This window comes from Pristiophorus japonicus, chromosome 3 (genome assembly GCF_044704955.1).
Source record: "Pristiophorus japonicus isolate sPriJap1 chromosome 3, sPriJap1.hap1, whole genome shotgun sequence".
NCBI lineage: Eukaryota > Metazoa > Chordata > Chondrichthyes > Pristiophoridae > Pristiophorus > Pristiophorus japonicus.
Genome location: NC_091979.1, coordinates 48,390,576 through 48,410,468, shown reverse-complemented (window position 1 = coordinate 48,410,468; position 19,893 = coordinate 48,390,576). Strand labels below are relative to the sequence as shown.

The 19,893-nt window shown below is 43.7% G+C and overlaps 1 protein-coding gene across 1 annotated transcript in view; it reads left to right on the top strand.

Annotated features, from left to right (window-relative positions):
- kif5c (kinesin family member 5C) overlaps window positions 1–19,893 on the top strand; it is a 279,299-nt gene that overhangs the window by 188,219 nt on the left and 71,187 nt on the right. The window contains exons 12-15 of the mRNA XM_070874419.1: window positions 3,887–4,059; window positions 5,764–5,832; window positions 6,126–6,332; window positions 6,754–6,900. Of these exons, the coding sequence (XP_070730520.1) occupies window positions 3,887–4,059; window positions 5,764–5,832; window positions 6,126–6,332; window positions 6,754–6,900 (596 nt within the window). The remainder of the gene's footprint in view (window positions 1–3,886; window positions 4,060–5,763; window positions 5,833–6,125; window positions 6,333–6,753; window positions 6,901–19,893) is intronic.

Genomic DNA, 19,893 nt, shown 5'->3' with positions numbered 1-19,893 from the left:
GCTATCGTTATGGCTTTGCTCAGGTTCGGTGTTTCAACAGTCAATAGTTTGCGAAGGATAACCTCATGGTCAATGCCAAGCACAGAAAAATCCTATTTGCTCCAGGAATCCATCGGATTCGCAATGTCCTTAGTTCGGTGATGTAGCTCGCCACTTCATAGCCTTCAGACCGTTGACATGTATAAAATCGATTCCTTGCCATCAGAACGCTCTCCTTCGGATTTAGGTGCTCCCAGACCAGCGTACACAGTTCTTCATATGATTTGGTTGTTGGTTTCACCAGAGCAAGAAGATTCTTCATGAGACCATAGGTTGTTGCCCCGCAGATGGTGAGGAGGATCGCCCTTTGTTTGGCAGCATTCTCATTCCCTTCCAGCTCGTTGGCCACGGAGTATTGGTCGAGTTGCTCCATGAAGGCTTCCCAATTATCACCTTCTGAGAATTTCTCCAGGATACCAGCAGTTCTTTGCATTTTCGCGTGATGGTTCGTTATCTATTATTCGTCGCCAGTTGTTAAGTCTCAAATAAAGCAATGTGACTGAGTACTGTAGACTTGAGTAAGTGTGACCTTAGTCTCTTTATTCTGACTCCAGAGTGCTGGCACAGCATGGGGGCCTGCTTATATGCAGTGCTCCCAAATAATGCTGGGATCCCTACGGACTCCAACAGATGCACCCTCTGGTGGTGGTAGAATGCTGGTTACAAGGTGTTGCATACATAACACTGACGGCGTTGATTCTTTGTTGGAGTTCGGTAACACACGTAAGGTTTCCCTTCTAATTACTCAACCAAGTGTTACCTATTCATGTTTGACCCTTCACATTGACACGTGGGAGATGGGGCATTTAAGCCCAGTCACACCCAGACCCTCCCCTCACTTTTTACTTACTCAAGCACAACTCTAGCAGAAATCACTGGATAGTGATCAGGAGCGGGAGGCCGAGCTGATTTCTCAAAAATCTATCCTTTAGGCACCGCAATCAATAATAATGCCACGCGTTGACTTGGCTGAGACCGACTAAGAGCCTCTTTTGTCTGTGTGCTTTATTTGTTCATAGATTAACTCATTCAGCTATTGTGGAAGTTATTCTTCCATTGTTTACGCCTAGTATCTCCATTGAGCAAAATCAGGGCAGACAAGACATGGATTACATGTAGGATGAAGCTTTATTCTGGCCCAACAATCTTCCTGCACTTTGCAGTGTCTCAGTTATTTCCCACTCTATTCAGCTTTAGAACCGGTTGAGTGAGAATGCGAGTTTGGTTCTTAGTTGTGAGCAGTTTTGTATTGTGAACCTACATCTAACAAGAATTGCGAGATTGGCCAAACTTAATTTCACTTAAATCCATCCCTTGGGTCTGGGTTGGATTCAAGTGTAGGTCCAAGAGGTGAAGACATTATTCTACCCATTGTACTGTACGTTCTTGCAGATTTCCTTCATTCTTTCCACCGCTGAAATCTCTACTTAGTATAACATACTCCACTTCAAAGGGAATTGAGTCTAACCATTATTCAGTAAGGACATAGAGTGTGCGGGGTCAAGCGGGTAAAGAAAAACAATTATTTATAATAATATATTGGCTGGATACAAACAGTGATTAGTATCGCTAAGCTCCAGGCTATAAATAGCCATTCATAAAAGACTGCTAAGGGCTCCGAATTTGGATTCCAATTTAATTGACACATTCAATCCACAATGAGATTTATAGATGAAAAGAGTAATGTAAGCGGGCCTGAGGCAAAGCTGAAGACATCCCTTCCAATCTCCATCAATCTGAAGCCAGCTTTAGTATTTGCCTAGGGAGTTAGGACTGAGACTTTTCTTATAGAGGGCATGAGGATGCCTGAGGTAGACGTGTCCTGATTGACATGGTGAAAAAGCACAAAGATATTATTGTTTGGACAGAATCTTTTCAGTTAACCATGTAAGGCAACATTATCAAGTTGAAGTTTCTGCAGCGTTCCAATCTCCCACCGTAACATTGTTGGGTGATCTACTAACATCCCGCAGAAAGAGTGTAAACACGTCATTTATTAACCAGCACAAAACCCTAACCAAAGAATTTTGAGAAAGCCAGTCACTTCCTGCTGGTTTCTGCTGAATATGATAATTGGGCCTCTCTCCAAGAGGAGTTGGGGATTGAAAAGCATAGGAACACAGAAGTGTATAGGACCAGAAAAGCTATTGAAATCCATTTGGCAGATGCTAGTGTCCTGGAAATACAATATCCCACATACCTGTCATACCCCTCTAGGCTGCTTTAACCACAACATAGTGAGACAGTGACCCTTTGAATATATGGGTATTCTCCTGAAATAAGGAGTCGCTTTAATTACATCATAGTGTGAATGTGCCCCTTTGAATATCTGCGTATCACCCTGAGGGAAGGAGTTAGATATGGCCCTTACTGCTAAAGGGATCAAGGGGTATGGAGAGAAAGCAGGAAAGGGGTACTGAGGTGAATGATCAGCCATGATCTTATTGAATGATGGTGTAGGCTCGAAGGGCTGAATGGCCTACTCCTGTACCTATTTTCTATGTTTCTATGTTAATTACAAAAGGAAAATGAAGAGGTCGATGTCCCTTTAACGGCACCGCGCATGCTCAGGAGGCAAAACCCTCCAACAAACTTTATTGGTCGCTAATATTACCTCATGATGTGCCAATTTAGAGCACTTCCTACAGCGAATAGTTGGATCATCTGGGACCTTATAGGGACATGCCAGATTAAAAATATCAGTGACAGGTGGCTTTCCTCCAAGTAGTCCCTTTATGTCTTGGTAGGCGTTTCCTAATAGATGTAAAGATCTCCCTTGCCATATTGTGCATTGTATGGTATAAGGTTCCTGTCATTATAAAATAGTGCGTCCCTTGGCTTAATGTGAGTAATGTAGCAGGAGAGCTGCTGGTCTATAATGAAGACGAATCATACAAAATGTGCAACATTCTGCTGTAGTAATAGGTTGTAAACCTTGGATTTCTAAGGAAATTGGAAGTGCAATCTGGACTCTATATATAGCAACTGGTGCCAAGTTGATCGAAGGGGGAAAGGAAGGCATCAATAATGTACAAAGTGCTTTGTTTTTGATGGAGTGCTTTGTTTTTGATGGAGTGCAAGAAAGGGGGATGGATTTGTTAGTATTCAATATTATTGGTTGGAAATGCAATTGCAAGGACCTTTTGTGGGCAAATCTACAATATTAATAGCGTATTCTGAGCCTGTGGCTGTTGGAAACAGTCTCCGTTGCACCTTGAGCACATCTCCTGGGCATGCACAGAATTTGGTGTGGCAAATAATGCTCAGCTATATCCTTACACCATCTGTTTGCTTTATTGGAAATCTGGTTTTACTTCTCGAGTTAAAACAGTCGAGATCTTTCAAATCCACTCTGGTGCAACACCCCATTAACCACTTTTATTTCTAGATGAAATAAAGAGCAGTGCAATTAGCCTTTTTTTTCAAAAGAGACAATTGCCCAAATACATAACAATTAAATCAGTAAAACACAAGTCACAGGAGCCTTTTATGTATGATGATATTGTTTAGAACATAAGAAATAGGAACAGGAGTAGGCCATACGGCCCCTCGAGCCTGCTCCGCCATTTAATAAGATCATGGCTGATCTGATCATGGACTCAGCTCCACTTCCCCGCTCGCTCCTCATAACCCCTTACCCTCTTATCGTTTAAGAGCGGAGATGTTTAGACTGTTTAGCGAGTCTATTGTAGTCTTTCATTCATCGCTGGCCTGCTGCTGGTAGCTTCTTGAAATGGAAGTTTCTCCTCTCTTTTTGTGCATGCCTTGCACGTACATGAGCAGCTTGTGTTGCCACGGGAGCCGGTTGCCTTGGTTCCAACATGCAGTGTCCTTCCTCTCCTTGTAGGTGAGTCTGTGCCTGAAGATGAGCAAATTGACGCCAAAGACCAAAAGACCTTGGAGCCATGTGACAACCAGACAACCATTGACAATGTTGCTCTGGCACCCAAAATCACAGCAGGGGAGAGGGTGAAGTTGGAGGAAGAGATCAGCAATTTGTATAAGCAGCTTGATGACAAGGTTTGTATTTGACGACAGATGGACCTCACTTTGTTACAGTTGTGCCGTATTATGTTCTGGCCTCTTGTTCTTCAGTGGAATTAATGGCCCAGAATTTGCTAGTAAATAACAGCGAGTTCACGACGCATGCTATTATTAGTGCGTAACAAACACAGCAATTTGTGGTAAGGAAGAGATGCGCAGCGAATTGCAAATTGCCACAAATTGCTGGATAACTTGTGCCACTCCACCATTAGCCTCGCAAAAATGGGATCTTGCCATCAACCTCCCCGCGAGTTTTAAGAAATTGCTGGATTTGTGCCGTAAATGTAGATTAAGCTCATAACAGAAAGTTAGGGCTGCTATTTCACGGTGTAAGGACCCTGTCAATGGGATGATTTATGGTCCTGACATGCCGCTCAACCTTGGCGAGCCAGAAAGGGAACAATTGAAAATGTGGAGTCTCACTCCTGCAAGTAGTAAATTGTTCCTAGAGGTTTTTAAGCTTTAAATGTTTTAATTTTTTTCTTACTTTTACTTTCTCTTTTTTTCCCTCTCTTAATCCAATCTTTTTTCTCCTCTTTATTTCTTGTTCTGTATCTAATTTGACTCCAATCCACCTTATTTCCTTCTTCATCTTTTCGTCTGTTTCGTTCTCTCTCTATCCTAAAAATTCATTGGTTAAGGAGATAGACTGTTGTTCACCAAGGTCCCAGATACCCCATTGACCTCGTTATCAATTTGTACTTCCAGCAATTTCTGGCGCAAAAATAATTGGAGCTGAAGAGTGAGGAAGAAAATCCAATTCACAGTGCACACAAGGAGATGCTCCGCTCCAGCAAATTCTGGGCTGTTAACTTAGCATTTTTGTTGTTTTCTGTGCTGCATATATCAAATACAAACAGCCATTGCATTGTGCATGTGTTGTTCACCAGTAAAGCAATCCTTTTCAAACACTGGTAGGATGGATGAGCTCACCATAATCTTTATTTTTAAGCCTAATTTTAGCCTTAATTTACAACCAATGCCTTCATAAGCGCAATTGGGCCTGAAAATTAAGTTAAGCAACCATTAGCATTTGAATGGTTGACTCATTCATTTCCGAATCTCTCTTAAAATGGCTTGTAATATAGATAGTGATGATGACATCTTTGACAACTAAAACTGATACGGGTATTTTCTAATGTTAAATATCCTGCAATTACTCCATTGGATATTAGAGTATGAACTCTTAGCACATTCGTCTGAAATTCCTCTTGCCACTATGTATTAAAAACATTTTTTTTTTCATTCCTGGGATGTGAGTATCATTGGTAAGGCCAGCATTTATTACCCATCCCTAATTGCCTTTGAGATAGTGGCGGTGAGCCGCCTTCTTGAACCGCTGCAGTCTGTGTGGTGAAGTTACTCCCACAGTGTTGTTGGGGAGGGTGTTCCAGGATTTTGACCCAGCTACGATGAAGGAACGGCGTTATACCTCCAAGTCAGGATGGTGTGTGACTTGGAGGGGAACGCGGAGGTGGTGGTTTTCCCATATGTCTGCTGCCCTTGTCCTTCTAGGTGGTTTGAATGGCTGATAACATTGTGAGCATTGTTCTATAAAACAGAGATATTTCCTGTACAAACAGATAACAGCAAAAAATTCCTGGGAATCCATGTCAGTCAGGAATTTAGGATGTTCCCATAATCTCCTGCTGAATTTCTTCTGATTTTTGTTTGGTTTAGGATGAAGAGATCAACCAGCAGAGCCAGCTGACTGAGAACCTAAAGCAGCAGATGCTGGACCAAGAGGAGGTGAGCATTTGCGTACGTTAATGTCAATGTTTATGGCCGTTTAATCCAACTGTACCATGGTCAAAAGAATGGCCAAAATGGGGATGAACTGTTTGAAGTCTTTAGAGCTCGAGTTAAATACAATGTATGGATCTGGTGAAACACTGCTAGGAAGGACGTGTTCACTTGAAGTGGATTTTAAGTGGGACTGCACTACAGGCTTTTCTTCCGGCGAAATGTTTTGGATCCCTTGTGATTTTCACGTTAATTTTGATCTGGCTAAAACTTATATTAAAATGTGTGGCTACTTCCAGCTGTTGATCTCCACAAGGAGGGATTATGAGAAGATCCAAGAGGAAATGAACCGCCTGCAGCTCGAAAACGAGGCAGCTAAGGATGAGGTGAAAGAAGTGCTTCAGGCCTTGGAGGAACTGGCTGTCAACTATGACCAGAAATCCCAAGAGGTGGAGGACAAGTCCAAGGCCAACGAGTTGCTGACTGACGAACTGGGACAAAAAACGGTAATTTTCACAATTTTCATGTTGTTTGGGGGAGGAGGAGAAAGAGAGGGAAGAGAGAAATTGGCTAGCCTTATTGTAGATCTTGGTGGATGAGCAAGTGCATTACTAAAAGTAGCAATTTGGTTTTAAGTATTCCCTGAAAGGCCTTGCCAAAACAGTCCAACTTTGAAACTAAATATTGTTAATTTTTCTTTTATAATAATTAAAATTGCTACTGAAGCTAATCATTACTTTAAAGCATTTAAAGAAAGAAAGACTGGCATTTATATAGCGCCTTTCATGACCACTGGCTGTCTCAAAGCGCTTTACAGCCAATGAAGTACTTTTTGGAGTGTAGTCACTGTTGTAATGTGGGAATTTAGTGAGTGTCAAATTATTTTCTCTTTTAACCTGCAAATTTGCTTTTAAACTTTTTTTGTAGAGTACCTTAATAGTTGTTCAGAAAGAATTTAACCAACTCCAGGAGCTCAGTAACCACCAGAAGAAGAGGGCAACTGAAATACTGAATCTCTTGTTGAAGGACCTGGGAGAAATAGGGGGAATCATTGGCAACAGCGAAGTAAAAATGGTAGGTTCCTGGACAATTTTCTTGAATTAATTGAGGTAGTATATGAAAGTAATAATGTATTGAGGTGAAGAAGCCATTTTTTTAATGTGAGGATTCACTATCTTTTTGAGGTATTCCATCTTTTTCAGAATCTTCCAGCACATCCGCTATTGAAACGAAGTGCACAGTAGTGACTTGAGTTGACTGGTTAGTGTTGAGCAACACTCTGCTTAGTAAGCGAGTTTTGGCCTGAAGATGAACGATTAATGGTGAGGAGTAGCATTAAGACTGCTCCCATTCTGAACAGTGCAGTGAACAGAGAGGCTGGTTATTCAGCTGTTTAAAGCAGATGGCAGTACTCATCATTCCCGTAGACATTGGGAATTGCCCATATTGATTAGTTGGCTATAGTGATCATTTGGGCTATTGAACATATAGCGCTATCACTGGTTTCTATGGTACTCCATAAAACTTCGCAAATATTGAGCTATCTGGCCATTCACAGAGATAGAATTACATAGAAACATAGAAACATAGAAAATAGGTGCAGGAGTAGGCCATTCGGCCCTTCGAGCCTGCACCACCATTCAATGAGATCATGGCTGATCATTCATCTCAGTATCCCTTTCCTGCTTTCTTTCTATACCTCTTGATCCCTTTAGCCATAAGGGCCATATCTAACTCCCTCTTGAATATATCCAATGAACTGGCTTAAACAACTCTCTGCGGCAGGGAATTCCACAGGTTAACAACTCTCTGAGTGAAGAAGTTTCTCCTCATCTCAGTCCTAAATGGCCTACCCCTTATCCGTAGACTGTGTCCCCTGGTTCTGGACTTCCCCTAACAACGGGAACATTTTTCCCGCATCCAACCTGTCCAGTCCCGTCAGAATCTTCTGTTTCTATGAGATCCCCTCTCATCCTTCTAAACTCCAGTGTATAAAGGCCCAGTTGATCCAGTCTCTCCTCATATGTCAGTCCAGCCATCCCGGGAATCAGTCTGGTGAACCTTTGCTGCACTCCCGCAATAGCAAGAACGTTCTTCCTCAGATTAGGAGACCAAAACTGAACACAATATTCCAGGTGAGGTCTCACCAAGGCCCTATACAACTGCAGTGAGACCTCCCTGCTCCTATACTCAACTCCCCTAGCTATGAAGGCCAACATACCATTTGCCTTCTGCAAACCGCCTGCTGTATCTGCATGCCAACTTTCAATGACCGATGAATCATGACACCCAGGTCTCGTTGCACCTCCCCTTTTCCTAATCTGCCACCATTCAGATAATATTCTGCCTTCGTGTTTTTGCCCTCAAAGTGGATAACCTCACATTTATCCACATTATAATGCATCTGCCATGCATTTGCCCATTCGCCTAACTTGTCCAAGTCACCCTGCAGCCTCTTAGCATCCTCCTCACAGCTCACACCACCACCCAGTTTAGTGTCATCTGCAAATTTGGAGATATTACACATTGTAAAGAGCTGGGTCCCAGCACTGAACCCTGCGGCACCCCACTAGTCACTGCCTGCCATTCTGAAAAGTACCTGTTTATCCCGACACTCTGCTTCCTGTCTGCCAACCAGTTCTCTAGCCACGTCAGTACATTACCCCCAATACCATGTGCTTTGATTTTGCACACTAATCTCTTGTGTGGGACCTTGTCAAAAGCCTTTTAAAAGTCCAAATAAACCACATCCACTGGTTCTCCCTTGTCCACTCTACTAGTTACATCCTCAAAAAATTCTAGAAGATTTGTCAAGCATGATTCCCCTTTCATAAATCCATGCTGACTTGGACCGATCCTGTCACTGCTTTCCAAATGTGCTGCTATTTCATTTTTAATAATTGATTCCAACATTTTCCCTACCACTGATGTCAGGCTAACCGGTCGATAATTACCCGTTTTCTCTCTTCCTCCTTTTTAAAAAAGCTACCCTCCAGTCCATAGGAACTGATCCAGAGTTGATACACTGTTGGAAAATGATCACCAATGCATCCACTATTTCCAGGACCACTTCTTTAAGTACTCTGAGATGCAGACTATTAGGCCCCAGGGATTTATCAGCCTTCAATCCCATCAATTTCCCGAACACAATTTCCCACCTAATAAGGATTTCCTTCGGTTCCTCGTTCTCACTAGACTCACGGTCCCTTAGTATTTCCGGAAGGTTATTTGTGTCTTCCTTCGTGAAGATAGAACCAAAGTATTTGTTTAACTGGTCCGCCATTTCTTTGTTCCCCATTATAAATTCACCTGAATCTGACTGCAAGGCACCTCTGTTTGTCTTCACTAATCTTTTTCTCTTCACATATCGATAGAAGCTTTTGCAGTCAGTTTTTATGTTCCCAGCAAGCTTCCTCTCATACTCTATTTTCCCCCTCCTACTTAAACCCTTTGTCCTCCTCTGCTGTATTATAAAATTCTCCTAGTCCTCAGGTTTGCTGCTTTTTCTGGCCAATTTATATGCCTCTTCCTTGGATTTAACATAGAAACATAGAAACATAGAAAATAGGTGCTGGAGTAGGCCATTCAGCCCTTCTAGCCTGCACCGCCATTCAATGAGTTCATGGCTGAACATGTAACTTCAGCACCCCATTCCTGCTTTCTTGCCATACCCCTTGATCCCCCTAGTAGTAAGGACTACATCTAACTCCTTTTTGAATATATTTAGTGAATTGGCCTCAACAACTTTCTGTGGTAGAGAATTCCACAGGTTCACCACTCTCTGGGTGAAGAAGTTTCTCCTCATCTCGGTCCTAAATGGCTTACCCCTTATCCTTAGACTGTGACCCCTGGTTCTGGACTTCCCCAACATTGGGAACATTCTTCCTGCATCTAACCTGTCTAAACCCATCAGAATTTTAAACGTTTCTATAAGGTCCCCTCTCATTCTTCTGAACTCCAGTGAATACAAGCCCAGTTGATTTAGTCTTTCTTGATAGGTCAGTCCCACCATCCCTGGAATCAGTCTCGTGAACCTTCGCTGCACTCCCTCAATAACAAGAATGTCCTTCCTCAGGTTAGGAGACCAAAACTGTACACAATACTCCAGGTGTGGCTTCACCAAGGCCCTGTACAACTGTAGCAACACCTCCCTGCCCCTGTACTCAAATCCCCTCGCTATGAAGGCCAACATGCCATTTGCTTTCTTAACCGTCTGCTGAACCTGCATGCCAACCTTCAATGACTGATGTACCGTGACACCCAGGTCTCGTTGCACCTCCCCTTTTCCTAATCTGTCACCATTCAGATAATAGTCTGTCTCTCTGTTTTTACCACCAAAGTGGACAACCTCACATTTAACCACATTATACTTCATCTGCCATGCATTTGCCCACTCACCTAACCTATCAAGTCGCTCTGCAGCCTCATAGCATCCTCCTCGCAGCTCACACTGCCACCTAACTTAGTGTCATCCGCAAATTTGGAGATACTACATTTAAACCCCTCGTCTAAATCATTAATATACAGTGTAAACAGCTGGGGCCCCAGCACAGAACCTTGCGGTACCCCACTACTCACCGCCTGCCATTCTGAAAAGTACCCATTTACTCCTACTCTTTGCTTCCTGTCTGACAACCATTTCTCAGTCCATGTCAGCACACTACCCCCAATCCCATGTGCTTTAACTTTGCACATCAATTTCTTGTGTGGAACCTTGTCGAAAGCCTTCTGAAAGTCCAAATATACCACATCAAATGGTTCTCCCTTGTCCACCCTACTGGAAACATCCTCAAAAAATTCCAGAAGATTTGTCAAGCATGATTTCCCTTTCACAAATCCATGCTGACTTGGACCTATCATGTCACCTCTTTTCAAATGCGCTGCTATGACATCCTTAATAATTGATTCCATCATCTTACCCACTACTGATGTCAGACTGACCGGTCTATAATTCCCTGTTTTCTCTCTCCCTCCTTTTTTAAAAAGTGGGGTTACATTGGCTATCCTCCACTCGATAGGAACTGATCCAGAGTCAATGGAATGTTGGAAAATGACTGTCAATGCATCCGCTATTTCCAAGGCCACCTCCTTAAGTACTCTGGGATGCAGTCCATCAGGCCCTGGAGATTTATCGGCCTTCAATCCCATCAATTTCCCCAACACAATTTCCCGACTAATAAGGATTTCCCTCAGTTCCTCCTCCTTACCAGACCCTCTGACCCTTCTTATATCCGGAATGTTGTTAGTGTCCTCCTTAGTGAATACCGAACCAAAGTACTTGTTCAATTGGTCCGCCATTTCTTTGTTCCCCGTTATGACTTCCCCTGATTCTGACTGCAGGGGACCTACATTTGTCTTCACTAACCTTTTTCTCTTTACATATCTATAGAAACTTTTGCAATCCGTCTTAATGTTCCCTGCAAGCTTCTTCTCGTACTCCATTTTCCCTGCCCTAATCAAACCCTTTGTCCTCCTCTGCTGAGTTCTAAATTTCTCCCAGTCTCCAGGTTTGCTGCTATTTCTGGCAAATTTGTATGCCAGTTCCTTGGCTTTAATACTATCCCTGATTTCCCTTGATAGCCACGGTTGGCCCACCTTCGCTTTTTTATTTTTATGCCAGACAGGAATATACAATTGTTGTAGTTCATCCATGCAGTCTCTAAATGTCTGCCATTGCCCATCCACAGTCAACCCCTCAAGTGTTATTCGCCAATCAATCCGAGCCAATTCACGCCTCATACCTTCAAAGTTACCCTTCTTTAAGTTCTGGACCATGGTCTCTGAATTAACTGTTTCATTCTCCATCCTAATGCAGAATTCCACCATATTATGGTCACTCTTCCCCAAGGGGCCTCGCACAACGAGATTGCTAATTAATCCTCTCTCATTACACAACACCCAGTCTAAGATGGCCTCTACCCTAGTTGGTTCCTCGACATATTGATCTAGAAAACCATCCCTTATGCACTCCAGGAAATCCTCCTCCACCGTATTGCTTCCAGTTTGGTTAGCCCAATCTATGTGCATATTAAAGTCACCCATTATAACTGCTGAACCCTTATTGCATGCACCCATAATTTCTTGTTTGATGCCCTCCCCAACATCATTACTACTGTTTGGAGGTCTGTACACAACTCCCACTAACGTTTTTTGCCCTTTGGTGTTCTGCAGCTCTACCCGTATAGATTCCACATCATTCAAGCTAATGTCATTCCTAACTATTGCATTAATCTCCTCTTTAACCAGCAATGCTACCCCACCTCCTTTTCCTTTTATTTTATCCTTCCTGAATGTTGAATACCCCTTGGTGTTGAGTTCCCAGCCCTGATCATCCTGGAGCCACGTCTCCGTAATCCCAATCACATCATATTTGTTAACATCTATTTGCACAGTTAATTCATTCACCTTATTGCGGATACTCCTTGCATTAAGACACAACGCCTTCAGGCTTGTTTTTTTAACACCCTTTGTCCTTTTAGAATTTTGTTGTACAGTGGCCCTTTTTGTTCTTTGCCTTGCGTTTCTCTGCCCTCCACTTTTTCTCATCTCCTTTCTGTTTTTTGCTTTTGTCTCCTTTTTGTTTCCCTCTGTCTCCCTGCATTGGTTCCCATTCCCCTGCCATATTAGTTTAACTCCTCCCCAACAGCACAAGCAAACACTCCCCCTAGGACATTGGTTCCGGTCCTGCCCAGGTGCAGACCGTCTGGTCCCACCTCCCCCAGAACCGGTTCCAATGCCCCAGGAATTTGAATCCCTCCCTGCTGCACCACTGCTCAAGCCACGTATTCATCTGCGCTATCCTACTCTGACTAGCACATAGTACTGGTAGCAATCCCGAGATTACTACTTTTGAGGTCCTACTTTTTAATTTAGCTCCTAGCTCCTTAAATTTGTTTTGTAGGACCTCATCCCTTTTTTTTACCTATGTCATTGGTACCAATGTGCACCACTACAACTGGCTGTTCTCCCTCCCTTTTTAGAATGTCCTGCACCCGCTCCAAGACATCCTTGACCTTTGCACCAGGGAGGCAATTCCTGGAGTCTCGGTTGCGGCCGCAGAAACGCCTATCTATTCCCCTCACAATTGAATCCCCTATCACTATCGCTCTCCCACTCTTTTTTCTGCCCTCCTGTGCAACAGAGCCAGCCACGGTGCTATGAACTTGGCTACTGCTGCCCTCCCCTGATGAGTCATCTCCCTCAACAGTACTCAAAGCAGTGTATCTGTTTTGCAGGGGGATGACCACAGGGGACCCTTGCACTACCTTCTTTGCACTGCTCTTCCTGCTGGTCTTCCATTCCCTATCTGGCTGTGGACCCTTCTCCTGTGGTATGACCAACTCGCTACACTATCCTTAATTTCCCTTGTAAGCCACAGTTGAGCTACCTTCCCCGTTTTATTTTTACTCCAGACAGGGATGTACAATTGCTGAAGTTCATCCATGTGACCTTTAAATGTTTGCCATTGCCTATCCACTGTCAACCCTTTAAGTATCACTCGCCAGTCTATTCTAGCCAATTCACGTCTCATACCATCGAAGTTACCTTTCCTTAAGTTCAGGACCCTAGTCTCTGAAATAACGTGTCACTCTCCATCTTATTAAAGAATTCTACCATATTATGGTCACTCTTCCCCAAGGAGCCTCGCACATCAAGATTGCTAATTAGTGCTTTCTCATTACACATCACCCAGTCTAGGATGGCCAGTCCTCCTGTTGGTTCCTCGACATATTGGTCCAGAAAACCATCCCTAATAGACTCCAGGAAATCCTCCTCCATCGCATTGCTACCAATTTGGTTAGCCCAATCAATACCTCTCATACTCTATTTTCCCCCTCCTAATTAAACCCTTTATTCTCCTCTGCTGAATTCTAAATTTGTCCCAGTCCTCAGGTTTGCTGCTTTTTCTGGCTAATTTATATGCCTTTTCCTTGGATTTAACACTATCCTTAATTTCCCTTGTTCACCATGAACTGGCAGTTTGGTTTAATGAGTCTTATCCACACTTGTTTCTTTCAGTATGCTTATCATGATTTGTGGCTTGGTTTCCCAGTAACCATGAGCCTTATTTGATACATTTGATTGCAACAGTATTTTGAAACCTAGTTCTCGGAACCACAGGGCCAGTTTTATGCTAATTGACAGACAGGATAGCAAAGACCGCACATCCAAATTCTAGATATGTTCCTCCAGCAGGCTGCCTGCCAGGAGCAGTTTTGTACAGCAGGTCTAATTTTTAAAGGCAATTTGTTCAGAACAAGGCCACCTGTGAAAGAGTTGCCACACATCGTGCTGGGGGGAGGGGGCCGGAGGGTGGGCGGGTGGCTTGCAGGGCGGGGGATGGGGCGAGGCTGGTGAAGAGCAGCAGAAAGGTTTTGAGCTGGGCTTTTTCAGTACATTTGTCAAATTATTGTTCAATTCCTCTGCCATTCTTCTACTGAAGGCAACTGGGTGTGAAGTTTTGGACAACAGCACTTCATATTCCAAGCCAATAGCCATACATAAGAACATAAGAATTAGGAACAGGAGTGGGCCATCTAGCCCCTCGAGCCTGCTCCGCCACTCAACAAGATCATGGTTGATCTGGCCGTGGACTCAGCTCCACTTACCCGCCCGCTCCCCGTAACCCTTAATTCCCTTATTGGTTAAAAATCTATCTACCTGTGATTTGAATACATTCAATGAGCTAGCCTCAACTGCTTCCCTGGGCAGAGAATTCCACAGATTCACAACCTTCTGGGAGAAGAATTTCCTTCTCAACTCGGTTTTAAATTGGCTCCCCCGTATTTTGAGGCTGTGCCCCCTAGTTCTAGTCTCCCCGACCAGTGGAAACAACCTCTCTGCCTCTATCTTGTCTATCCCTTTCATTATTTTAAATGTTTCTATAAGATCACCCCTCATCCTTCTGAACTCCAACGAGTAAAGACCCAGTCTACTCAATCTATCATCATAAGGTATCCCCCTCATCTCCGGAATCAGCCTAGCCATTTGTTCAAGCAAGAGCCTGCTCAGTTAGTGCTGGTCAGCTGAATGTCCGAGCAGTGTATAAAGTGAGCCTAATATCCTGTTCTTGCTCAATGATCATAATCTGTTTCTAGCAAGGGTCGCTTGCTCTACTCCTTTTCTTTCTGGCCCCACCTTTCAGTCCAGGTGTACCAAGGCTAGTCGTCTGGAAGCTCACAGCTGCTCTGATTGATAAGAAATTGGTGGCTATCTTATACAGATGGCCTCTAGTTATGCTGTTCCCCACAAGTATAAAAGCAGGGAAGTCTTGCTACAATTATACAGGGTATTGGTGAGGCCACACCTGGAATACTGCATGCAGTTTTGGTTTCCATATTTACGAAAGGATATACTTGCTTTGTTCAGAGAAGGTTCACTAGGTTGATTCCAGAGATGAGGGGGTTAACCTATGAAGAAAGGTTGAGTAGGTTGGGCCTTTACTCATTGGAATTTAGAAGATTGAGAGGTGATCTTATCGAAACATACAAGATTATGAGGGGACTTGACAAGGTGGATGCAGAGAGAATGTTTCCACTGATGGGGGAGACTAGAACTAGGGGACATCATCTTAGAATAAGAGGCCGCCCATTTAAAACTGAAATGAGGGTTGTAAATCTGCGGAATTCGCTGCCTTAGAGAGCTGTGGAAGCTGGGACATTGAATAAATTTAAGACAAAATAGACAGTTTCTTAAACGATAAAGGGTTATAGGGAGCAGGCACGGAAGTGGAGCTGAGTCTATGATCGGATCAGCCACGATTGTATTAAATGGCGGAGCAGGCTCGAGGGGCCGTATGGCCTACTCCTGCTCCTATTTCTTATGTTCTTATGTTTATCAAAATCTTTCATAATTTTAAAGATCTCTATTAGGTCACCCCTCAGCCTTCTTTTTTCAAGAGAAAAGAGACCCAGCCTGCTCATCCTTTCCTGATATGAATACCCTCGCATCTCTGGTGTCATCCTTGTAAATCTTCTCTGCATCCTCTCCAGTGCCTCTATATTCTTTTATAATATAATATGGCGACCAGAACTGCATGCAGTGCTCTAAGTATGGTCTAACCAAGATTCGATACAGGTTTAGCATAACTTCCCTAGAAAAGCAAATTATAATTTAAATGGAGAAAAATTGCAAAGTGCTTCAGTACAGAGGGACTGAGGGGTCCTTGTGCATGAAACACAAAAATTTAGTATGCAGGTACAGCAAGTAATCAGGAAGGCTAATGGAATGTTGGCCTTTATTGCAAGGGGGATAGAGTATAAAAGCAGAGAAGTCCTGCTACAACTGTACAGGGTATGGTGAGACCACACCTAGAGTACTACATGGCAAAAGATTTATACAATCTGAAGAGAAACTGTAGTAATACCCACCCTCCTGTATGGATCAGAGGCATGGACGATGTAGAGAAGGAACCTAAGTCGCTGGAGATATCTCACCAACGATGTCTCCGCAAGATCCTGCAAATCCCCTGGGAGGACAGGCGCACCAACGTCAGTGTCCTCGTCCAGGCTAATATCCCCAGAATTGAAGCACTGACCACACTCGATCAGCTTTGCTGGGCAGGTCACATAGTTTGTATGCCAGATGCGAGACTCCCTAAGCAAATGCTTTATGCAGAGCTCCTTCATGGCAAATGAGCCAAAGATGGGCAGCGGAAACATTACAAGGATACCCTCAAAGCCTCCCTGGTAAAGTGCGACATCACCACTGACACCTGGGAGATCCTGGCCGAAGACCGCCCGAGGTGGAGAAAGTGCATCAGGGAGGGCATTGAGCTGTTTGAGTCTCAACACAAAGAGCGTGACGAGGTCAAGCGCAGGCAGCGGAAGGAGCATGTGGTAAACCAGTCCCACCCACCCCTTCCCTTGATGAATGTCTGTCCCACCTGTAACAGGGTCTGTGGCTCTCGTATTGGACTGTTCAGCCATCAAAGAACTCACTTTGGGAGTGGAAGCAAGTCTTCTTCGATTCCGAGGGACTGCCTATGATGACTACATGCAGTTTTGGTCTCCATATTTAGGAAAGGATATATTTGCATTGGAGGCTCTTCAGGGAAGGTTCATTATGTTGATTCCGGAGATGAGGGGGTTGACTTATGAAAATAGGTTGAGTAGGTTGGGACTATACTCATTGGAGTTCAGAAGAATGAGAGGTGATCTTATCAAAACATATAAGATAATGAGAGGGCTCGACAAGTTGGATGCAGAGAGTATATTTGCACTCATGGGGGAAACTAAAACTCAGGGGCATAATCTCAGAATAAGGGGGCGTCCATTTAAAATTGAGATGAGGAGGAATTTCTTCTCTCAGAGGGTTGTAAGTCTGTGGAATTCTCTGCCCCAGGGAACTATGGAGACTGGGTCATTAAATATATTTAAGGCAGCGATAGATAGATTTTTGAGCGATAAGGGAATAAAGGGTTATGGTGAGCGGGCAGGGAAGTGGAACTAAGTCCATGATCAGATCAGCCATGATCTTATTGAATGGCGGAGCAGGCTTGAGGGGTCAAATGGCCTACTCCTGTTCCTATTTCTTGTGTTCTTGTGTTTTCAATTCTATACCCCTGGAAATAAACCCTAGTGCTTGGTTTGCTTTTTTATGGCCTTGCTAATCCATGTTGCAACTTTTACTGATTTATGTATTTGTACTGCGAGATCCCTTTGATCCTCTACTGCATCAAGACTCACTCGCTCCAAGTAATAAGTGACCCCCCTATTCTTCCTATCAAAATGTAATACCTCACATTTATCTGTGCTGAATTTCATTTGCCAATTATATGCCCATTCTGCAAGTTTATTAATGTCCCCCTGTAATTTGTTGCAGTCCTCCTCAGTATTGACTATCCCCTCAATTTGGTGTCATCCACAAATTTAGAAATTGTGTTTTTGATTCAAAGTCTAAATTGTTCATATAAATTGTGAACAACAGTGTTCCCAGCACTACCCACCTTCTGCCACTGTGGATAGCTACCTTTTATCCCCACTCTCCACTTTCTGTTTTAAAGCCAGTTAGCTATCCATTCTGTTACTTGTCCACTGACTCTGCATTCTTTGACCTTGCTCATCAGTCTATTATAGGGTACCTTATCGAAGGCTTTTGCAAATCTAGATAAATTACATCTACTGCATTACCATTGTCTACTCTCTCTGTTACCTCATCAAAAAATTCAATGAGGTTGGCCAAGCAAGACTTTCCCTTTTGAAATCCATGCTGACTATTCATTATTATATTTTTGGTTTCTCGATGTTCTTCCATTTTCACCTTTAGTAGGGAGTCCATACTAGTTTGTAATTCCCTGGGTATGTTCTATCCCCCTTTAAACAGATTCAATCGGAGCTGAATTGTGATCATTTATTTCATAAATGGAAGGAAATGATCATTGATCACATTTTTGCTGTATGTTAAATAATGCTGCAAAAGATGGAGAACCAGTCGAATGGTCTTTATTATTCCAAAGTCTATCTGAAACCTTATTAAATAAATGCAGCTTCTTGCTCCCTCTACTGGTTGCATGTAGACAAGACTCGACAAGAGGTTGCTGTAACTTTTTCTCCTGAATGCGCACAGTAAATTTTCCACGTACACAGAACCAACGCTCCCGCTACGTTGCCCGGCTGCGCAGCAGTCTGAAGGTGCAGCTCAGGCTGCTCACCGGCTTTTACGTGGTAGAAACTGCACATGCCGTGAAAATTTGAATGGGCCGTGCAGCCAGTTAAAGGGACCACGCACCTAAAATACAAATTAGTGGGAACATTGCACAGAACCCATTTTTTTCAAAGCGAAGATGTAATGGAGTCTTTAGCATGGATCCCTTTGCCTAGCTCAGTGAAATTAGCTGCTGGAGAACTGAAACGGCAACGCTGTTTTTCTTTCTTAATCGCCTCCAACAGAACCATTCTGCCAGTTCCCACACGTTTGTGACACTGGGGTTTGCCTGTGAATTTTTACAGCTCTTCTCTTCATGATGAGCTTAAAGGGATTGTGCTTTAGGCTGTCTTTGATGATGACAATTCTGTTTCAAATTCAATGGCTCTCCAGGCAGCCTCTGAGAAGACAAACCATCTGTCGTGATCACGTCTGAGACCACTTCAGGTGTTTAATCTTTAAATAGTATCTTCAATTGAAGATTATTCAGCAATCATTTTTTTTTAATTGTTCACATTATGGGCCCAAGTTTCCACAGGATAAAAAACGGGCGCCCCTCTGAGCTGGGCGGCAGAAAAAGAACGCGCTATTCTCGAGCGCTTTGCAGCTCCTTGTCGGTTTGGCGCGGCGCCCAGGGGGGCGGAGCCTACACTTGCACCGATTTTGTAAGTGGGAGGGGGCGGGTATTATTTAAATTAGATTTTTTCCTGCTGGCAACGCTGCGCGTGCGCGTTGGAGCGTTCGCGCACGCGCAGTGTGAAGAAAACATTGGCACTCGGCCATTTTTGTAGTTCTTTGTAGCTGTTTAATTTTTGAACATTTTTTAATAAAAGCACATTGCCATCAGCACATCCCCTCCCTCCCCTCCACGGCAACAAACCGCTGTCTCCTTCCCCTCCCTCCCCTCCGCGGCAACAAACCGCTGTCTCCTTCTCCTCCCTCCCCTCCACGGCAACAAACCGCTGTCTCCTTCCCCTCCCTCCCCTCCGCGGCGGCAACAAACCACTGTCTCCTTCCCCTCCCTCCCCTCCGCGGCAACAAACCGCTGTCTCCTTCTCCTCCCTCCCCTCCACGGCAACAAACCGCTGTCTCCTTCCCCAACCCCCGCGGGAACGAACGATGGCTGAAGCACTTTCACACAGGTAGGAAGATGGTTTATTTAATCTTTTCTTTGCTTATAAATGTTTATTCAGGTTGGATTTATTTGTATAATATTTGTATAAGTATAAATAAGGATTGATTGAAGAATTTAATGACTTCCCTTCCCCCCCTCCCTCCCCCCCACCTCGTTCTGGACGCCTAATTTGTAACCTGCGCCTGATTTTTTAATGTGTAGAACAGGTTTTTTCAGTTCTACAAAAATCTTCACTTGCTCCATTCCACTGTGGAAACTTTGAAATCAGGCGTCAGTGGCCGGACACG